Source organism: Rhincodon typus, chromosome 43 (assembly GCF_021869965.1).
Source record: "Rhincodon typus isolate 14 chromosome 43, sRhiTyp1.1, whole genome shotgun sequence".
Lineage (NCBI taxonomy): Eukaryota > Metazoa > Chordata > Chondrichthyes > Orectolobiformes > Rhincodontidae > Rhincodon > Rhincodon typus.
Window position 1 is genome coordinate 10642986 of NC_063374.1, and position 18537 is coordinate 10661522.

At 47.6% G+C, this 18537-nt stretch overlaps 1 protein-coding gene across 3 annotated transcripts in view; it reads right to left on the minus strand.

Moving 5' to 3' along the window:
* Positions 1-18537, minus strand: part of eml3 (EMAP like 3) — a 59158-nt gene that overhangs the window by 30129 nt on the left and 10492 nt on the right. The window contains exons 2-6 of one of the 3 annotated variants that reach the window (XM_048619716.1): positions 11542-11721; positions 9944-10067; positions 8066-9202; positions 6134-6265; positions 505-533 (exon numbers count right to left, since the gene is read on the minus strand). In XM_048619716.1, the coding sequence (XP_048475673.1) occupies positions 505-533; positions 6134-6265; positions 8066-9202; positions 9944-10067; positions 11542-11721 (1602 nt within the window). The remainder of the gene's footprint in view (positions 1-504; positions 534-6133; positions 6266-8065; positions 9203-9943; positions 10068-11541; positions 11722-18537) is intronic. The other 2 variants (XM_048619718.1, XM_048619717.1) reach the window with 2 other exon arrangements.

Here is an 18537-nt window from a genome sequence, read left to right on the forward strand (position 1 = left end):
CTCCCCGACTCCAAACCCGACACCTCCCCGACACCGTCCAGACCCGACACCTCCCCGTCACTGTCCAGGCCCGACACCGTCCAAGCCCGACACCGTCCAGGCCCGACACCTCCCCGTCACCGTCCAGACCCGACAGCTCCCCGACACCGTCCAGACCCGACAGCGTCCAGACCCGACACCTCCCCGACACCGTCCAGGCCCGACACCGTCCAGGCCCGACACCGTCCAGGCCCGACACCTCCCCATCACCGTCCAAACCCGTCACCACCCCGTCACCGTCCAGACCCGACACCATCCAAACCCGACACCTCCCCAGCACCATCCAAACCCGACACCTCTCATCCTTCCTGTCACCCTGTCTGAACCCCACCACACATCCAATGAATCCCATCACCCTCCTCTGCAGTCTTTCACTTCCCTGTCCCCTCTACACCCTGAGGGCTTCTATAGATTCTGATGCAGTTGCAGGATATCTCTGTACCCTGACGTTTTCCGATTCATTACCTGGACTCTGTATCAGCTCCTTGGTTCGGCTGCAGAAAAGGAGAGTGACATATTAGCGAGCAAATCATTTAGGCAGGAGAAGTCATTCTGGGGATTGAGGAAATAGCAGAGAGGTTGAACAAATAACTTGTATCTATACTCACAATCAAAAGCACAAATGACATGAATGGAGGGTTTGTGTTATCAGGAGAGGCTGGATAGGCTGGGACATATTACATGGGAGTATAAGAGGTTGAGAGGTGACCTTAGAGGTTGATAAAATCATGAGGGGTATAGATAAGGAAAATGGCAGGTGTGTTTTCCCTAGGGTGGGGGATTTCAAAATTGGAGGATATATTTTTAAGGTAAGAGGAGAAAGATTTAGAAAAGACATGAGAGGCAATGTATTTTTTGTTTACACCGATTGGCTCGTGTATGGAATGAACTGCCAGAGGAAGTGGTGGATGTTGGTACAGTTACAACATTTAAAAGACATTTGGTTAAGTACGTGAATAAGAAATGTTGGAGGGATAATGGGGCAAGTGCAGACACATGGGACTCGTTTAGTTTGGGATTATGGTCAGCATAGACTGGTTGGACTGAAGGCTCTGTTTCCATGGTGTATGATTCTATGACACAACAGATGTAGGGCTGACCAAGGGACGAAAAGAGTCAGGAACTTTAAATCATTGACATTAGATATAGTAGAAAAATGTAAGGGATTAAAAGCCTACATCCTAAGGTTCGAAAGAGGGAGCTGCAGAGAGATACTGCTTCTCGTTTTCCAAAGTTTCTCAGATTCCTCAGCAGTCCCAGTGACTGGAATTTAGCAAATGTAACATAACTATTCAGAAAGGAAGGAAGAGAGAAAACAGGGACTGATAGGGCAGTTAACCTGATAGCATGTCATCAGGAAACTACTTCTGGGTTTTAGGTAAGGTGCCGTTTCAAAGGTTATTGTGAAAAATAGAAGTTGATGGTGCAGGTGGTAACATATTGGCATGGATAAAAGACCTGTCAGCTACAAGAAAATGGAGTAGTTATAAATGGGTCACTTTCAGGTTGGCAAGAAGTAATGAGCAGTGCATCACAGAGATGAGTGCTGGGACCACAACTATTTAGAATTCATACAAATGATTTGGATGAAGGGTTGGAAGGTATGATGCTAAGTTTGTTGATTACACAAAGATAGATAGCAAAGTACATTGCGAAGATGACATAAGGACATACAAGGGAATATTGATTGGTTAAGTGACTGGGCAATGATTTATCAAATGGAGTATATTGTGTGGAACAATGTGAAATTGTCCATTTTGACAGGAAGAATAAAAATAAGTATATTAGCTAAATGGTGAGAGATTTCAGACCTCTGAGATGTAGAGGGATCTGTGTGTCCTAGTGTATGAATCACAAAAGGTTTATCTGCAGGTACAGCAAGTAATCAGGAAAACTAATGAAAAGTTATTTCCTGCTCCTCTGATGCTGCTTGGCCTGCTGTGTTCATCCAGCTCTACACCTTGTTATCTTTTAATCAAATGTTATCTCTTTTTGTGAGGGGAATTGATTTCAAAGCCAGGGAGGTTATGCTTTAGTTATACAGGGTGAGACCACATCTGGAGTATAGTGTACAGTATTGGACTCTTTATTTAAGGGAGGATGTAAATGTGTTGAAGGCAGTTGAGAGAAGGTTTACCGAACTGATAACGGGAATGGGCAGGTTGTCTTATGAGGAAAGGTTGGACAGGCTGTGTTTGTATCCATTGGAGTTTAGGACAGAAAGAGTCAACTATTTGAGGCTTGTGAGATCCCGAGTGATCTTAACAGGGTGGATGTGGACATGATGTTTCCTCTTGTGGGAGAATCTAGAACTAGAGGTCACCATTTAAAGTCCAGGAGTCACTCATTTAAAACAAAAATGAAGAGAAATATTTTCTGTCATTTGTCTGTGGAACTCTCTTGCTCAAAAGGCAGTGGAAGCAGAACGTTTCAATATTTTTAAGGCAGCGGTGAATAGATTCTTGATAAGCAAGGTGGTGAGATGTTATCAGGGGTTGGTAGCCATGATTTTATTGAATGGGGTTCAGGCTTGAGGGCTCAGTGGCTTTCTCCTGCTCCTAATTCATATCAATTGATGGGCAAATTATTGGAGAGGATTCTGGGAGATAGTATTTATGGTTATTTGGAAAAGCACAGTTTGATTAGAAATAGTCAGCATGGCTTTGTGAGGGGCAGGTCATGCCTCACAAGCCTTGTTGAATTCTTTGAGGATGTGACAAAACACATTGATGAAGGTAGAGCAGTGGATGTAGTGTATATGGATTTTAGTAAGGCATTTGATAAGGTTCCACATGGTAGGCTCATTCAGAAAGTAAGGAGGCATGGGATTCAGGGAAATTTGGCTGTTTGGTACAGAATTGGCTGTCCCCAGTAGAAGACAGAAGGTGCTAGTAAATGGAAAGTATTCACCCTGGAGCTCGGTGACCAGTGGTGTTCCACAGGGATCTGTTCTGGGGCCTCTGCTCTTTGTGATCTTTATAAATGACTTGGATGAGGAAGTGGAAGGGTTAGTATGTTTGACATTGACAGGATGCAGAGCTGGGCAAAGAAGTGGCAGATGGAATTCAACCCAGAAAAGTGTGAAGTGATTCATTTTGGAAGGTCAAATTTGAATGCAAAATACAGGGTTAATGGCAGGATTCTCAGCAGTGTGGAGGAACAGAGGGATCTTGGGGTCCACGTCCATAGATCTCTCAAAGTTGCTACCCAAGTTGGTAGGGTTGTAAAGAAGGCATATGGCTTGTTGGCTTTCATTGGCAGGGGAACTGAGTTTAAGAGCCGTGAGGTTATGCTGCAGCTCTATAAAACTCTGGTTAGACCACACTTGGAATATTGTGTTCAGTTCCGGTAGCCTCATTATAGGAAGGATGTGGAAGTTTTAGAAGGTGCAGAGAGATTTACCAGGATGCTACCTGGATTGGAGGGCAGGTCTTATGAGGAAAGGTTGAGGGAGTAGTGCTTTTTTCATTGGAGCGAAGGAGGATGACAGGTGACTTGATAGAGGTGTACAAGATAATGAGAGGCATAGATAGAGTGGATATCCAGAGACTTTTTCCCAGGGCGGAAATGACTATTACGAGGGGGCATAATTTTAAGGTGATTGGAGGAAGGTATAGGGGAGATGTCAGAGGTAGGTTCTTCACACAGAGAGTGGTGGGCGTGTGGAATGCACTGCTGGCGGTGGTAGTGGAGTCAGATACTTTAGAGACTTTTATCCATGGGAAATAAACACGGGGTAGCCTAACCATTGCTGATCGTCAGAGAAACCTGTTTCCTTTAGGGAAGGAAATGGACATCCTTTACTAGACTGGCCTACATGTGACAATAAATGCTGATCTAGCCAGCAACAACCTGTGAATGAATTAGGAGAAAAGGGCACCCCAGGTAGAGGAGTCGCCAGGCATGGATGGGATGCATCCTAGATTGCTGAGAGAAGTAAGGGAGGAAATCACAGAGCCATTGACAGAAATTTTCAAGACTTCGCTGAACACAGTAATTGACGATTGCAAATGTCACACTGTTGTTTAAGAAATGGGCAAGTGGGCAAGTGAAAGTGGTGTTCCAAGGGATCGGTGTTGGGGCCCTTGCTTTTTCTGATTTACATAAACAATTTGGAGAGGACTGTTGAGGGCAAGATCTCTAAATTTATAGATGATACTAAGCTTGGGAGAATAGTGAATTGTGAGGATGATGCTGGGCAACTTCAGAGGGACACTGACAAGTTCGCCAAATGGGCATACACCTGGCCGATGAATTTTCATGCAGAGAAATGTGAGGTAATGCATTTTGGTAGAAGAAACATAGAGGCGCGACACAGGCTCAACTTTGAGGGGCATACAGGAGTAGAGTGACCTCAGGGTTCAAGTGCATAATTTTTTTGAAGGTGGCCAAGAAAATTGAAACAGTTGTTAAAAAGACTGATAGGTTCTTTGGTTTTATAAAGAGAGGCATAGGGTATAAAAGCAAGGAAGTGATGCTACATCTCTACAAATCATTGGTTAGACCACATTTTGAGTTTTGTATTCAGTTCAGGGCACTTTATTTAAGGAAGGATGTTAAGCCCCGGAAAGACTACAAACGAAATTTACTAGAATGATGCCAAGAATGAAGGATTTTAGATACAAGAGAAGATTATGTTTATTCTCCATGGAGCAGAGAAGATTAAGAGGTGACCTTATTAAGGTGTTCAAGATTATGAACAATTTGACAGAGTAAAAAATGATATTCTGTTTCCAATAGTTGGTATGTCAGGAACTAGGGGTCACAATTTCAAGACTGTCAACAAGGGAGCTAGGAGTGAGATGAGGACAAACTTCTTTACTCAGAGAGTTGTTAGGATTTGGAATGTGCTCCCCAGTAGAGTGATGGAGGCAGATTCCGTAGGTGGTTTCAAAAGGGAACTGGATATAAATTTGAAAGTGATGTAGTTAGAGGGTTGCGGAAATAGGGCTGGAAGGTAGGACTAACCGAGTAGCTTTCTCGGGAGTTAGTACAGACATAATGAGTTGATTGGCCTCCATCTGTACTGTAAAATTCTATGATTCTAAAAGGTTAACACACAAGTTTATGGAGTTGGGGTTTTGTATTAGCATGGATGGAGGATTTGTTAATGGACAGAAAATTCAGATAAACAGGGTTTTTTTTTGAAGTACATATAAATCTGATTCATTGAGTCACAGCTGGCACTCACTGGGCAGCAATGAGGATTAGTACCCTTGGACTAGCAATTGTTGGTAGTGGGTAAGAGGGACAGGGGCTAGAGCATGGTGCTGGAGCAGGAAACCAGCTAAGGTTGTGGCTTTAGATCATAATCCAGCCCACCCCACGTAGGTCCCATGCTGATGTGAATATTGTATCTGGGGCAAGATTGGGTTTGTGTGATGGCCCGAGGGTCAAACATCTTTCCACTGTATTGGCTGACATGAGTATTAACCAGAAGACATCCAGTACTGTGGGAATCCAGCTCAGGACAACGTGCTGCCGTCTGAGATAAGAAATCAGAAGATTAAAACTTAAATAATTCAGTAACATATTTGTTGAAAGGTCAATTTTGAATAGGGTATTTATTCTGCAAAATTAATTCACTTCTCCAAAGAAACCCCCACAGCTTGATAGTCTTCATGTCAGGCTGCGTCCACATTCACTTCCCAAGAGCTGAAGAATTTATTTCACTAGCAGCTGTGAGGAAATAATGGTGGCTTTCTTTCCCAAACCAAGCACCATTTATCACTTTTTTAAAAACCCTTTTATTTGTTTCAGAGGCGGCTATGGTTAGAATCTGACCCTTTCCGAACAATATCATCATCCAGGCTTACAATTCCCGTCAGAGGGAGGCCAGAGAGGTGGCAGGCGGGCCAGAGAGGGAGGTGGGGAAGGTGGTGTGGAGCCAGGGCAGAAGGGGTTAGATTGTTTATGAATGAGACAGATGGTAGGCAGCTCAGAGGGGGAGGGAGAGATAGAGGCAGGAGAGAGGGAGACAGATTGGGTGTGAGAGTGAGTGATAGAAAGACAGAGAGACACAGAGAGGGGCAGCAACGGGAGTTAAGAGACATGGGAAGTGAGAGAGAAACGGGAAATTATTTAATACACTGACCTGTCCACATTCCTGGATTTTGTCATCAGATTCAGCGAGGAAGCAGATTTTCTCACAAGTTTGGGTTTTCCATTCTCTGTGGCCCTGTCTCGCAGCGCTCCGAGTTTATCTGAAGTGCTGCAGCGTCTTAAACTGAAAAAAATATTTTAGAAAAATGTGGTTAAAATCAAAGGCAAGGTGAGGGAAGATGCTAATCAGGAGGGGAGGCATGCATTCAAAGCCAGATACCCAGAATCAGGTTACAGAGAAGCTGTTGCTGAGGTTAGGATACAGATAAACTAGCTCAACACAACATGAGTGATGGCCCATCTCATGGCATGTGGAGCTGGAGCTTTTCCAGAGTGTTAGTGAATTACATTGGTTTGTAGAGAATGGAGGTTTCAGCAATCTCTGCACTCCCTCCAAGATCTTTCAGGTGTCAGTCATTCCCAGCAGCCCTGGCCCAAATGAAACCAGGCTCCTGTCCTGCTGCCTGCTCAGACACAGCAGGGAGCTGCCCTCTGCACAAAGTGGCAATAGTCTCTGATGCTGGCTGAGTCTCTCCTGAAGTAAGCAGCAGAAAACCAGACCCTGTTAGTTCAGGCTAAGGTCACTCCATTTTCCCCAAACACAGACAGGATTTGATTAGGTTTTCATTGAGAAGGAGTGATTGGAATTTGACATGCATTAGTCACACACCTCGATCAGCCACTGTTTTAATGGGTTAGAAGGAAGTTAGTAAGAAACAATGTTCATAGCTGTGTGAGAAATCCCAACATTCCAAAATTAGCCAACTGTGTTGTCCAGGCCAGAGTTCTGTGTACTCTATTCCGAGTATATTCATTCCTATTTCCAATTCTCCAGTTTCTGGAATTGTTTAGATGATTAAAGTTTTAGCCGGAGTCCCAACCCAAGCAAGGATAAGGGGATATCAGTGTTGTAGATCAGAGACCTCTCTCCCTTCTCCAGTCTGTCAACACCAGTCAGTCCAAGGATGTGCTGTTAATCATACCTCAATATCTGTAACTCCTGTCTCAAACTCTACTGACAATGGTGAAATGTCCCCATTCTCCCAGCCTGCCTCAATCCCCCCACCCCCCAGAAATAAATTAAAAACTAGCTTCATGGAGATGATTGTCATAAAACCCCACTTGGGTCACTAACATCATTTAGGGATGGGAAAGCTGCTGTACTTACACGGTCTGGCCTACCTGTGACTCAGCAATGTGGCTGACACTTCTTGGCAGTTAGGGATGGGTAATAAATGCTGGGCCTGGCCAGTGAACCCCAGATCCCTTGAATAAATGCAAACCCTGACTAAACATAGGAGCTTAAAGGTGGAGTGAAGTGGTGGAATTCTCATACCTCCAAAGGCTGACCTGTATGTATATGTATCTTGTCCCTTGGAACAAAAAAAACACTCTCTCCACATATACAATGAGTTTTCTTGCTGGAGACTGACTAGTTGAGCTATTCTGTGCCCTTTAAATGGAGCTAGCAACTGGATTGGGATTTCACATTTCACCCAGGCCAGATGATGATAGATGAAGAAGTGTTATGCCCAGGACCAAGAAGCCTTGATTACCAGAGGATGACCCTTGATTACAGTCTGCATACAAAAACCCACTGCATCAGATCTGCAATCAATCCAGGAGACACTGCAACTGGATTACTCCAGGTCCATCTTAGCTCCCTCAATGTCAGATCACAAATGGTTGTTAATGAGCTGTGCAAAACGTTCAGTCATTTTGACAGATGAAAGGAAAACTGTCAGGCAAAGAGGAATGCTAGGAGATTTGAAACTGCTGAGTGACAGTGGCCTTTTTTTTGGGGGCGTGTTAGAGGGTGTTTAGGCAAAGGTGTTGGGAGTTGTTTGGTGGGAGTCCTCCAATCACCCAGCAGTACCAAAGAGTTGACCCACACAGATAACACTAGAGCTAATATCCAACGCACAGAACTTTCTTGTTGAGGGCAGAGTTGGTCATGACAGGTGATGATGAAGAGATGCAGTTCCTGGGACTCTGTTGGGCAGCTTGGCTGACACTGCGAGGGCCCGGAGGTTGAGAAGTCAGCTCATCCTGACTTTCCTGGAGGCATGGCAGGAGTTTGGTCACCAGTTCAGACTGTGTTTGAGATGGAGTCTGAGAGACATCGAGGCTGGCTACTGAGGGAGATCCTTCAGCTGTTTGTTCATCCTGAGCAGACTCAGGTCTGGCTGTGAGAGGTGCTGAGTCTTCCTGTTGTAGACAGTGAGACATATCTGCATTGATGGCCACAGCATGGACTTCATTGCTTGGCTGGCTCAGAGATGCATCCAGAGGGGCTGCGTCTGGACTGGCCTGAGATTGAGAAAGGGTCTCTGCTATAGGCTGGCTCCGATACAAATCCAGAGCAGCCACAGGACAGAGATCCTGCTCAGCTGGGCTCTGGCTTGAATGCTTATCCTGCTGGTCTAGACTCCTGTTGGATTGAGGTTTGGGTGGGCACTGAGAATATTGCTGAATGATATTCTGGGAGGCAGCACTGTGAGATGGGAGTAGGGAGATAGGATGGGCATTCTCGAGGGCTGTTTCCAGGTCAGTGTTAGTCTCCGCTCTTGGAAATGTATCTTGTCCTTGCGTACACAAATGTGTTTCTGCAGATTGGAGCCTCGACTCGTCCTTCAGGTGGCACGTGGACAGCTTGGCAGGCCACTGAGCACTTGGCTCAAACTGAGATCGGCCTCCGGGCTCTCCTGAGTGGTTTGGGAGGGTGCCACCTTCACAAAGCTGCCAGCTGCGTTCACCATTGTTTGGAAGTTGAGTGGCCTGGGCTGCAGGCCAGGATCCTGGGCTCTTTGCATTCTCCTGGCAGCACAGCGGTTGCTTGTGGTCTCCAGCAGGTTGTTGGACTGATGCATGCGGTTGGATCAGGTAGGGATGAGGTTCACAGTGGGACAGGCACTGTGGGGCTAGTGAATGCCTGACTGTGGATTCTGAGTCCTGGGGCCCTGAATGCACTGCCAGTGCAGCCTGACCCCTGGGTTGGTGTACACGCGCTTGGTATAACGCCTCAATCCCCTGGACTTTCCTCTCCTTTGTGTGTTTACAACTGCAGATGGTACATGATAAAGAAAGAAATTAAACACACAAATCAGTCACAATTCACAGCTGTCCCATACCGCCACCCTATCCCCCTCCCCACCACCACATCTGATAGTGAAACCCCTTTTATCTGTAGGTCACTGGGCACATTTCACAGACCAGAATTGCCTGGGTGGTGGAGACAGACAAACAGCACAATGCAACACCGTCCACAGGGATTACTGATCAGGATTTAGGGATAAAGACATTGACCCTTCTCCTTGATAACCCAAGATCCACATCTAATAAACTCATTTACTGGAGTGGAACTAGCAGAGGATGGTGTTCCAATGTATCTGTGTCCTGTGACTTCAATGAAGGTCCTAGTCATGGGTTTGGAAGATGTTTTCAGGGGAGCCTTGGAGAGTAGCTGCAGTGCATCCTGTAGACGGTACACTCTGCTGCTACAGAGCATCAGTGGTGGATGGAGTGGATGTTTGTGGATGTGGTGCCAATCAAGCGGGGGCTGCTTTGTCCTGGATGGTGTCGAGCTTCTCGAGTGTTGTTGGAGCTGCACTTATCCAGGCAAGTGGGGAGTATTCCATCACACTCTTGACTTGTGCCTTGTAGATGATGGACAGGCTTTGGGGAGTCAGGAGGTGAGCTGGATAAAAGCTGGGTCCGTGTGGACTGGACTAATTGGCAATCGGCCCTTGCTGAATTGAGGACACAGGTTACAGAGAGCGATGGAGCAGGGGACAATTTGTACCTTGTACTAGTATCTCCAGTATGACGCAATAAATCGTAGGCTGAACTCAAAGACTGGCTCCTTGTTGCACTGGACCGCCCAGTTGGACCCACAGTAGGGAAGGCACTTTGTAAACTGTGATTTCCTGAAAGAGACAGACAAAGAGAGAGCGAAACAGAGACAGGCAGATGGAGAGAGGGAGAGAGAGAGAGTGAGAGAGACAGACAGACAGACAGAGAGGGAGGCAGAAAGATTATTACACAATTCCCTCACACACATGCCTCAAGATGAGCACGCCACCTGAACGTCCCTCATCTCTTTTCCCAGTTCTGAAACTACATTCAAATCTCCAAATGAATTATCGCACAATGTTCCAACGCCGTCCCAAAACAGCCCATCCCTCGCCTCCCCTCCGTGTGGAGTCACTGTCCAAGCTGATCTCACCCCACTCCCAACCCTTTCCCTGACAACAATCAGCACCTATCACTGCAACCCCTCTTCCTCCTTGTCCCTCCACCATCCTCTCTCTTCCCTGTCCTCCAGTTTCCCCCTCCGCCTGCTTCCACTCTACTTTCACCTCCCTTCCCTTCTGCTCCCATCTCCAATTCCTCCTTCAGTTCCCACATCCACTTCCTACACCTCCCTCGCCCTGCTCCTCCCTCCTCCCCCTGCCCCCTCCACCACCCTCTCCTCCTCCTTCTCCTGCACCCCCCCTTCCTGCTCCCTCTCCAGGTACCGCTGCTCCACCTCTCCTCTTCTCCTCCCACTGACCCTCCTCCTCACACTGTGCCTTCCTTTGTCTCCCACTCCTCCACCACACACCCTCCTCCTCCACCCTGTCCTTCTTATCCCCGATGGGAGAGAGCCAGGGGGAGCACACAGGGAGTGAGGAGGACAGTGTGTGTGGGAAGCAGACTAAGAACAAGCGGGGAGGTTGCAAGGGTGCAGTGCAGGAGGCGAGCACAGGGAGCGAGTGCATGGAGCAAGAGAGCTTGGGAGTGAGAGCAGGGGGCGAGTGCAGGAAGTGGGCCTGGGGATAAGTACAGGGAGTGAGTGTGGGGAGCGAGCGCAGGGAGCGGGCCCGGGGATAAGTACAGGGAGTGAGTGCGGGGAGCGAGCCCGGGGAGAAGTACAGGGAGTGAGTGCGGGGAGTGAGTGCAGGGAGCGGGCCCGGGGATAAGTACAGGGAGCGAGTGCGGGGAGCGAGTGCAGGGAGCGAGTGCAGGGAGTGAAGATGGAGAGCGAGCCCATGGAGTGAGCCCAGGTGGCAAGTGCAGGGGTTGGGGCCAGAAATAAGTACAGAGAGCGAGGGCGGGGAGCGAGCCCACAGAGCGAGCCCAGGTAGCGCGCGCAGTGTGTGGGCCCCTGGGATAAGTACAGGGAGTGAGGGCGGGGAGCGAGCATGGAGAGTGAGCCCAGGTAATGAGTGCAGGGAGCAAGCCCACAGAGTAAGCCCAGGTAGCAGGTGCAGGGAGTGGGTCTTGGGGGTAAGTACAGGGAGCTAGAGTAGAAAGCGAGTGTGGGGAGCAGGTACAGGGGGCTGAGTGCAGTGAGAGGAGCGTGGGGAGTGAGCAGTATAACAGAATATATTGCGAGTTGATTAGGAATTGGGAACATACCGGGGTGGCTGGCTTCCAGCAGTGAGAAGTGCTGGTCGTAGAAGCAGATGCGACGGAGGGCATCAGCGAGTGCAGATTTAAGCAGTGTAATCTCGTCTTCTTGCTGCTGGACTCTCTGCTCAAGCACTGAAAGCCGATGGTCCTGGTGATCCCACTCACTCACTCCAGATACATTGTCCTCTGTCATGGGGAGAGGATCAGAATCTAACCATCACACTATCTCACCCAGCCTGAAATCCCTCTGCAGCCAATAAAATACATTATACTTTGCCTGGTCACTGTGGTAATGTAGGGGAGACGGCAGCTGATTTAAACAGCAAGCTCCCACATGCAGCTATGCGAGAATGACCCAGATCATCTGTTTATAGTGATGTTGGTTGAGGGATCAATATTGGCTCCAGGACCCCGGGGAAAGATCCCACTGCTGTTCTTCTGATAATGGCATGGAATCTTTTACACCACCCCCCTGCCCTCTGAAAGGGCAGACAAGTGCCCCAGTTTAAGGTCTCAACCAAAACACATGAGGCAGCAAAACCTTCAATCAGAGTCAGGTCTTTGCATGGTGACATCAGGAGGCATTTTTTTGACACAGAGAGGAGTAGAAATCCAGATCCCCCTATCACACACTCTCTTCCCCCCAACACAGATGACAAAAGTACTCTTAAAACCCAGAGGTCAATTGAAATTTTTAAAACTGAGATTGATCAATGGTCATTGGCTCAAGGGACCAAGGCAAGTAGATGGAGTTAAGGTACAGATCAGCCATGATCTAAGTGATTGATGGGAACTGCATGGTCTTGTCCTATGGAACAGCCTCAAAGAGGGGCTGAATAACCTTGTCCTTCTTCCTGTGGAACATGCTCAAGGAAGGGCAGAATGGCCTCATTCTTGTGCCTATGTAACAGACCCAACGGGATGAGTGGTCTCCTCCTCGGAAATGTCTCCGAAGAGGTTGTTATGGAGAGCTGGATGTGCTGAAAGGGGGACAGTGAATGCATTTCCTGGAGTCAGTAAATTTCAGAGTAACATTCCCACACCCACACACAGGATGCACAAGTCCAGGCAGCTCTCAAAAGCAGCTCATGTTGCTCAGGAATGGAGACACTATTGCTAGGATAGTGTGTCTCTGATGCAGCCTGATATCCAAGCTCCTTCCTTCACCCTGTACCTGTGGCTTCCAGCTGAGCCATATTTCCCTGATTAGCAGTCACTCAGTACACCTCTGTAGTGAAGACTGGACAGAGTCTAAGTCAAAATTGACAGTCTGGACATGCCCAAATATTAACACCCCATTGATGCCTTGCTGTCTCAGCTCTCAAACTCCCCTGTACACCTCCCTCACCACCGAACATGACAAAGGCTGGCAGGGGAGCCACAGCGAGGCACCAGTCAGTGTGGACAGGAAGCATCTGACACAAAACACCTTTCACTTCCTCAGGACATCCCAGGAATTTCATAATAAATGAAAAACATTCTTTTTGAAATGGGGTCACTGTTGTAATGCAGGAATGCCAGCAATTAATTTTCATACAGCAAGCTTCCACATAGCAATGTGAGAATGACCCCGATCATCTGTTTTCAGTGATGTTGATTGAGGGATAAATATTGGCCTCAGGACCCCGGCAAGAATACACCACTGCACTTCTTCTAATAATGGCCATGGGATCTTTTACACCACCTCCACCCCAACAACCCCCGAGAGTGGCAGACAGCTCTCGGTTTAATGTCTCATCTGAAAGACAGCACCTCCGACAGTGCGGCATTTCCTCAGCATTGACCCTCCGACACAGTGCGGCACTCCCTCAGCACTGACCCTCCGACAGTGCGGTGCTCCCTCAGCACTGACCATCCGACACAGTGCGGTGCTCCCCCAGTACTGACCAGCCGACACAGTGCGGTGCTCCCTCAGCACTGACCATCCGACACAGTGCGGTGCTCCCCCAGTACTGACCAGCCGACACAGTGCGGTGCTCCCCCAGTACTGACCAGCTGACACAGTGCGGCGATCCCCCAGTACTGACCAGCCGACGCAGTGCGGCGCTCCCTCAGTGCTGACTCTCTGATAGTGCGGTGCTCTCTCTGTATCAGTGTTGGTAGTAGTGGATTGGATATTGTGGCTGAGAGCCATGATGTACTGATCAGAGGATTGAGAAGGGTGAGGGAGTGAGAGTAAGTGACCCATTGCATGAAGAGCAGAGGTTCTGGGCCTTGACTGCTTTGTGTTAGCCAGAACAGTAAAATATTCCCAATAAAGCCCTTCCCATTGAAAAATGCATATTCCATTCATAGTTTTCAAATCCTCCTTCAGTAACTGCCCAGGGCCCCACATCTAGGTTTGATCCTCAGGCAGTCAGACCTATTGCAAATCTGTGCAAAACCATAACGAATGATTCACTTGCTTTTATTTCTACTGAATTGCTTCGTTGTATTACAAATATTTGACCGCTGGTTAATTTTGTTTACCAGCCCCTGCTCCAAGACTTGCTGTCCCTGATGTTGCTTGTTGGGCAATGCTGGTGCTTGCTGCCTTCAACGCCACTACAAAACTTCAGGCAAACCATGCACATCATAAGAGGCCTGTAGGCAGGAAGCTGAAAGATATCATGCAACTGTTAGCTCGGCAACAGCTCCCCACAACACCCCAGTCACCACGATAAGCAAAACCATACTTCACTCTAACCCACATTCTGAACCTTGGTTCCGCTGACTGTGCAGCTGCACCTTTTCACTCTCTGTTCAGCTCTTGACTTCATGCAGAGCCCTCGATTCCTTATTCTACTTCCTTATCTCTGGAACATTTAAAGCCAGCTCTACAACACCTCAGCGCTCTTCCCAATCCGGTCACTCCACCGGCAATGCCTTCATCTGCCTGGAATTCTCTTCCCCAAACTTTCCCATCTACAACATTCCTTAAATCCTGTGCTTTAGATCAGGGCTCTGGTCCCCTCTGGCCAAGTGACAGTACTCCCATACTGCTCATGTGAATAGCATTACTAGTTGACAGGCACCATTGTTCAGTGGATTATTGGGGATGCTGGGATCATTCCCCTTGGGGAGAAGGCAAGGTTCAGGAGGAGATTGAATCGAGGCGTTCAGTGTCAGGAAGGGGCTGTTGGACCGAGTCAATGAGGGAGAAACTGTTCCCAGCGGTAGGAAGGTTGGTCGCCAGAGGGTCACAGATTGAAGAGAATTGGGTCAAAAACCATACGGTGAACTGATTCATGCAGCAGGGTGATTCTGTGCAGTGACTGATGTTGCAAGAGGGGTCTGTGAAGGAGTGACAGGCAGTCTGCAGAAACCAGTCAGCATTCAGTTAACAGCTGATATGCGGTTGCAGGAGGAGGAGGAGGAGGAGAGCGAGAATGAAGAGCATTTCATATTTAGTACATTTGCTTCAGCCCACTCACTGTGCACAGTGAAAAGGCAAACTAAGACAAGCCAACCAAGCTCACGCAGACACTGGGTGCTACCAGTCCTTTGAGAAAATTGCCAGTATCTATCTCCAACTATCCCAACAAACTTTCATGTCTTGACACTGCCATTAATACACAGGAACATCCACAGACACCTCACAGGAGGTAAATCAGGCCAGAATTAGACATTCAGACACATGAGGGACAGGAGACAAAGTTTCTGGCCAAAGAGGTCAGTTTTATGGAGCATCTTGACAGGTTTAGAGGTTTAGGGAGAGAATAAATTCCAGAGCTTAGGGCCCCAGGCTGCTGAAGACACAGGCACAAATGGTGGAATGATGGGAATCGGGTGTTGCTCAAAAGGCTGGAATTGGACGGGGTTACCAAGATAGCGAGGGTTGTAGAGCCTGGAGGAGGTTACAGAGATAGGGAGGCGATGTAAGGTCAGTGCTGAGGGAGTTTTTATTTTATTCATTTATGGGATGAGGGCATCACCGACTAGGCAGCATTTATTACCCATTCCTAATGGCCCAGAAGGCAGTTAAGTGTCAGTCACATTGCTGTGGGTCTGGAGTCACACGTAGGCCAGTCCAGGTAAGGATGGCATTTTGCTTCCCTAAAGAACATTAGTGAACCAGATAGGTTTTACTGACTATCGACAATAAATTTATGGTCACCATTAGTCTCGCAATTCCAGATATTTTTATTGAATTCTAATTCCACCATCTGCTGTGGTGGGATTTGAACCCAGGTCTCTGGAACAATATCTGGGTCTCTGGATTAACAGACCAACAATAATGACACTAGGCCATCAGCTCCCTTAACTGTGTCACACTGTCAGAGGGTCAGCGCTGAGGGAGCGCCGCGCTGTCGGAGGGTCAGCGCTGAGGGAGGTGCCATCCTTTTTCATGGCCACTATTGGAAGAAGAGCACAGGGCAGTTCACCCTGGTGTCCTGGTTCTATACTTATCCCTCAGCTGTCACCAAAACAACTTCTTCTCTTCCTGGCCTGTTGGTCGTTTGTGGAATGTTGTTTTGGGATGACTTGCTGCCAGAATCTGGCTGATGACTTCACCACAAATCACTCAGGAAGGGCCTGGGATTGGGAAAGGCGCTCGAGAATGCACTTTCTTCATTTAGAGATGAATTTGTCAGTTTAACCTACAACAGTGACACATGCCATGGTGATCTCAGCTGGGCATTCCCCACCCCCTCAAAAATAGGACAAATTGCAAAAGGAAGAAGACAGTCGAAGTCTTCAGGAGCCACCCCCAGAGGATTCATTTTTCATTCTCAGGACTCGGAGGTCAGATCCTGTCTGGTTTCTTGCAATAACTGAATAAATATTGGCAGAGCACATCAATCTAATTCCAACACAATCAAAGCTGAAATTAGCCAGCATCAGAGGTCACCGTGAAGGCTCCTGTGTTGAATAGCTCTATCAGTCACATGGGACCCAATTGGTCACAGACCCGAGGAAAGAGAGTGAGGGAGAGATTATTGGCATCTGGCCCCGCAGCATAGTGAAATGAGGCAGGAATGAACACAACTCGAGAGAAACATCTGTGATTGCTGCCAAGAACAGTTCTGCCTGGAATCTTCATGCTTGGGATCTGAGCAAATAGCTGGCTGCAGGTCAAACTGCTGCAGGCCATGATGCAACAAGCCTGTGTACCCAGTCAAACAGCAGCACCAGGACGATGTGTGCAGTCCCCTATCACCAGCACATTTCATACAGGCAGCACTACTACCCCAGACAACATAGGCTGCTACAGGTATCACTACAACAGGAGCAGGCCATTCAGCCCCTTAAACTCCCGGGATCAGGAACAGGAGCAGGCCATTCAGCCCATCAAGCCTATTCCTACACATCAGTGAGATTATGGGTCACCTGCCAAGTATTTCAGTTTGTCTGTCCCAGTCTCATGACTTTTAACACCCTTACCCCAGAACAAGGGAATCACTCTCAGTTTTGAATTTTCCAATTTTTCCACCAGTATTTACAGTGATTCAGGGATTCAGTACGCTCAGTCGGGAGAAACTGTTTTCTTTGGGGGTGTGGGCAGAACAGCAGGGTAGAAACTTCAAATTTCAGCCAGGCTGTTCAGTGCCCCGAGTTACTGACTGTATCTCTACTGATGTTAATCCAGCTCTCTCACAATGTCACTCAGTAACCCCTCTCTTCCCAGCACATTGTGTTACTGACTGTATCTGTACTGATGTTAATCCACTTTAATTGCATCCCACTTGGACTTGTAATTATGGAGCTATTAATAAACAACACCTTTTGTGACTTGTCTGATACCAAAGCAGTCCATGACCAAATGCAGCAAGACTTGGACAATATCCAGGCTAGGGATGATAAGTGGCAAAGAAAATTCAGACAAGTGCTAGACAATGATTATCTACAACAAGATGGAATCTAGCCTTCACCCTTTGAAATTCAATGGAATCACCGGCACTGAATTCCCCCACTACCAACATTCTAGAAGTTACCAATCACCAGAAACTGAACTGGACTAGCCATAAAAATATAATGGTTACAAGACCAGATCAGGCACTGGGAATCCTGCAACAAGTAACTCACCTCCTGACTTCCGAAAGCCTGTCCACTATCAACAAGTCACAAGTCAGGAGTGTATTGGAATATTCCCCACTTGCCTCCAACAAAACTCAAGAAGCTCAACACCATCCAGGGGAAAACAGCCCACTTGATTGGCACAAGTACATACATGCACCCAGGCATGTGTACAAACATGTATACCCAGAAACTCATACACACAGTGCACGTGTGTATGCAAATGCACATAGGCATGTGCAGACACACACCTGGACTCAGGCGCACACACACCCAAGTGCATTCTTACACAGACACATGTGCATCAGGCATGTATATAGACAAGTTCACTGAGTCACGTGTACACATACATGCAAGTGCATGCATACACACACACACATGCATTCAGGCATGCAATCACACATGTGCACCTAGGCATGTGTACACACACATGTCAGGCAAACATATTGCCCCGCTTGTGTACATACACACATACAGGTACTTGGGCATGCACCAAAGTCACATTCAAAAATCCACGAGAGACCTTTTTGATGTGGAGAGGTTTTTGAGACTTGGCACATTTCTTCTGCTATGATCTGGAGCCAGTTTACATTAAGACATCTTCAAATGATTAAAGGAGGAATGTGAAAATGATTGATCACAGCGAGGTCACTCCATAAGGGAGCTGGAGAGACAGAAAGTGCTGTCCGGTTGGGACCAGCACCCAGAGAGAGTGAGGAGGCGAGTTATCAGGCTGCTGCCCCTGGCCTGGAGAGTTTCAGTTCTGAAGAGAGATTGGGCAGACTAGGATTTTTTTCCTTAAAGCAGTGGAGGGGACATGATTGAGATGGATAAAATTATAGGGGGCACAGATACAGTAGACAGGAACAAACTTTTCCCCTTGATGAAGGGATCAATGACCAGGGACACATATTTAAGGTCGGGGCAGAAGGTTTAGAGGAGATGCAAGGAAAAGCTTCTCATCCAGAGAGCGGTAGGAACCTTAAACTTACTGCCTGTAAGGGT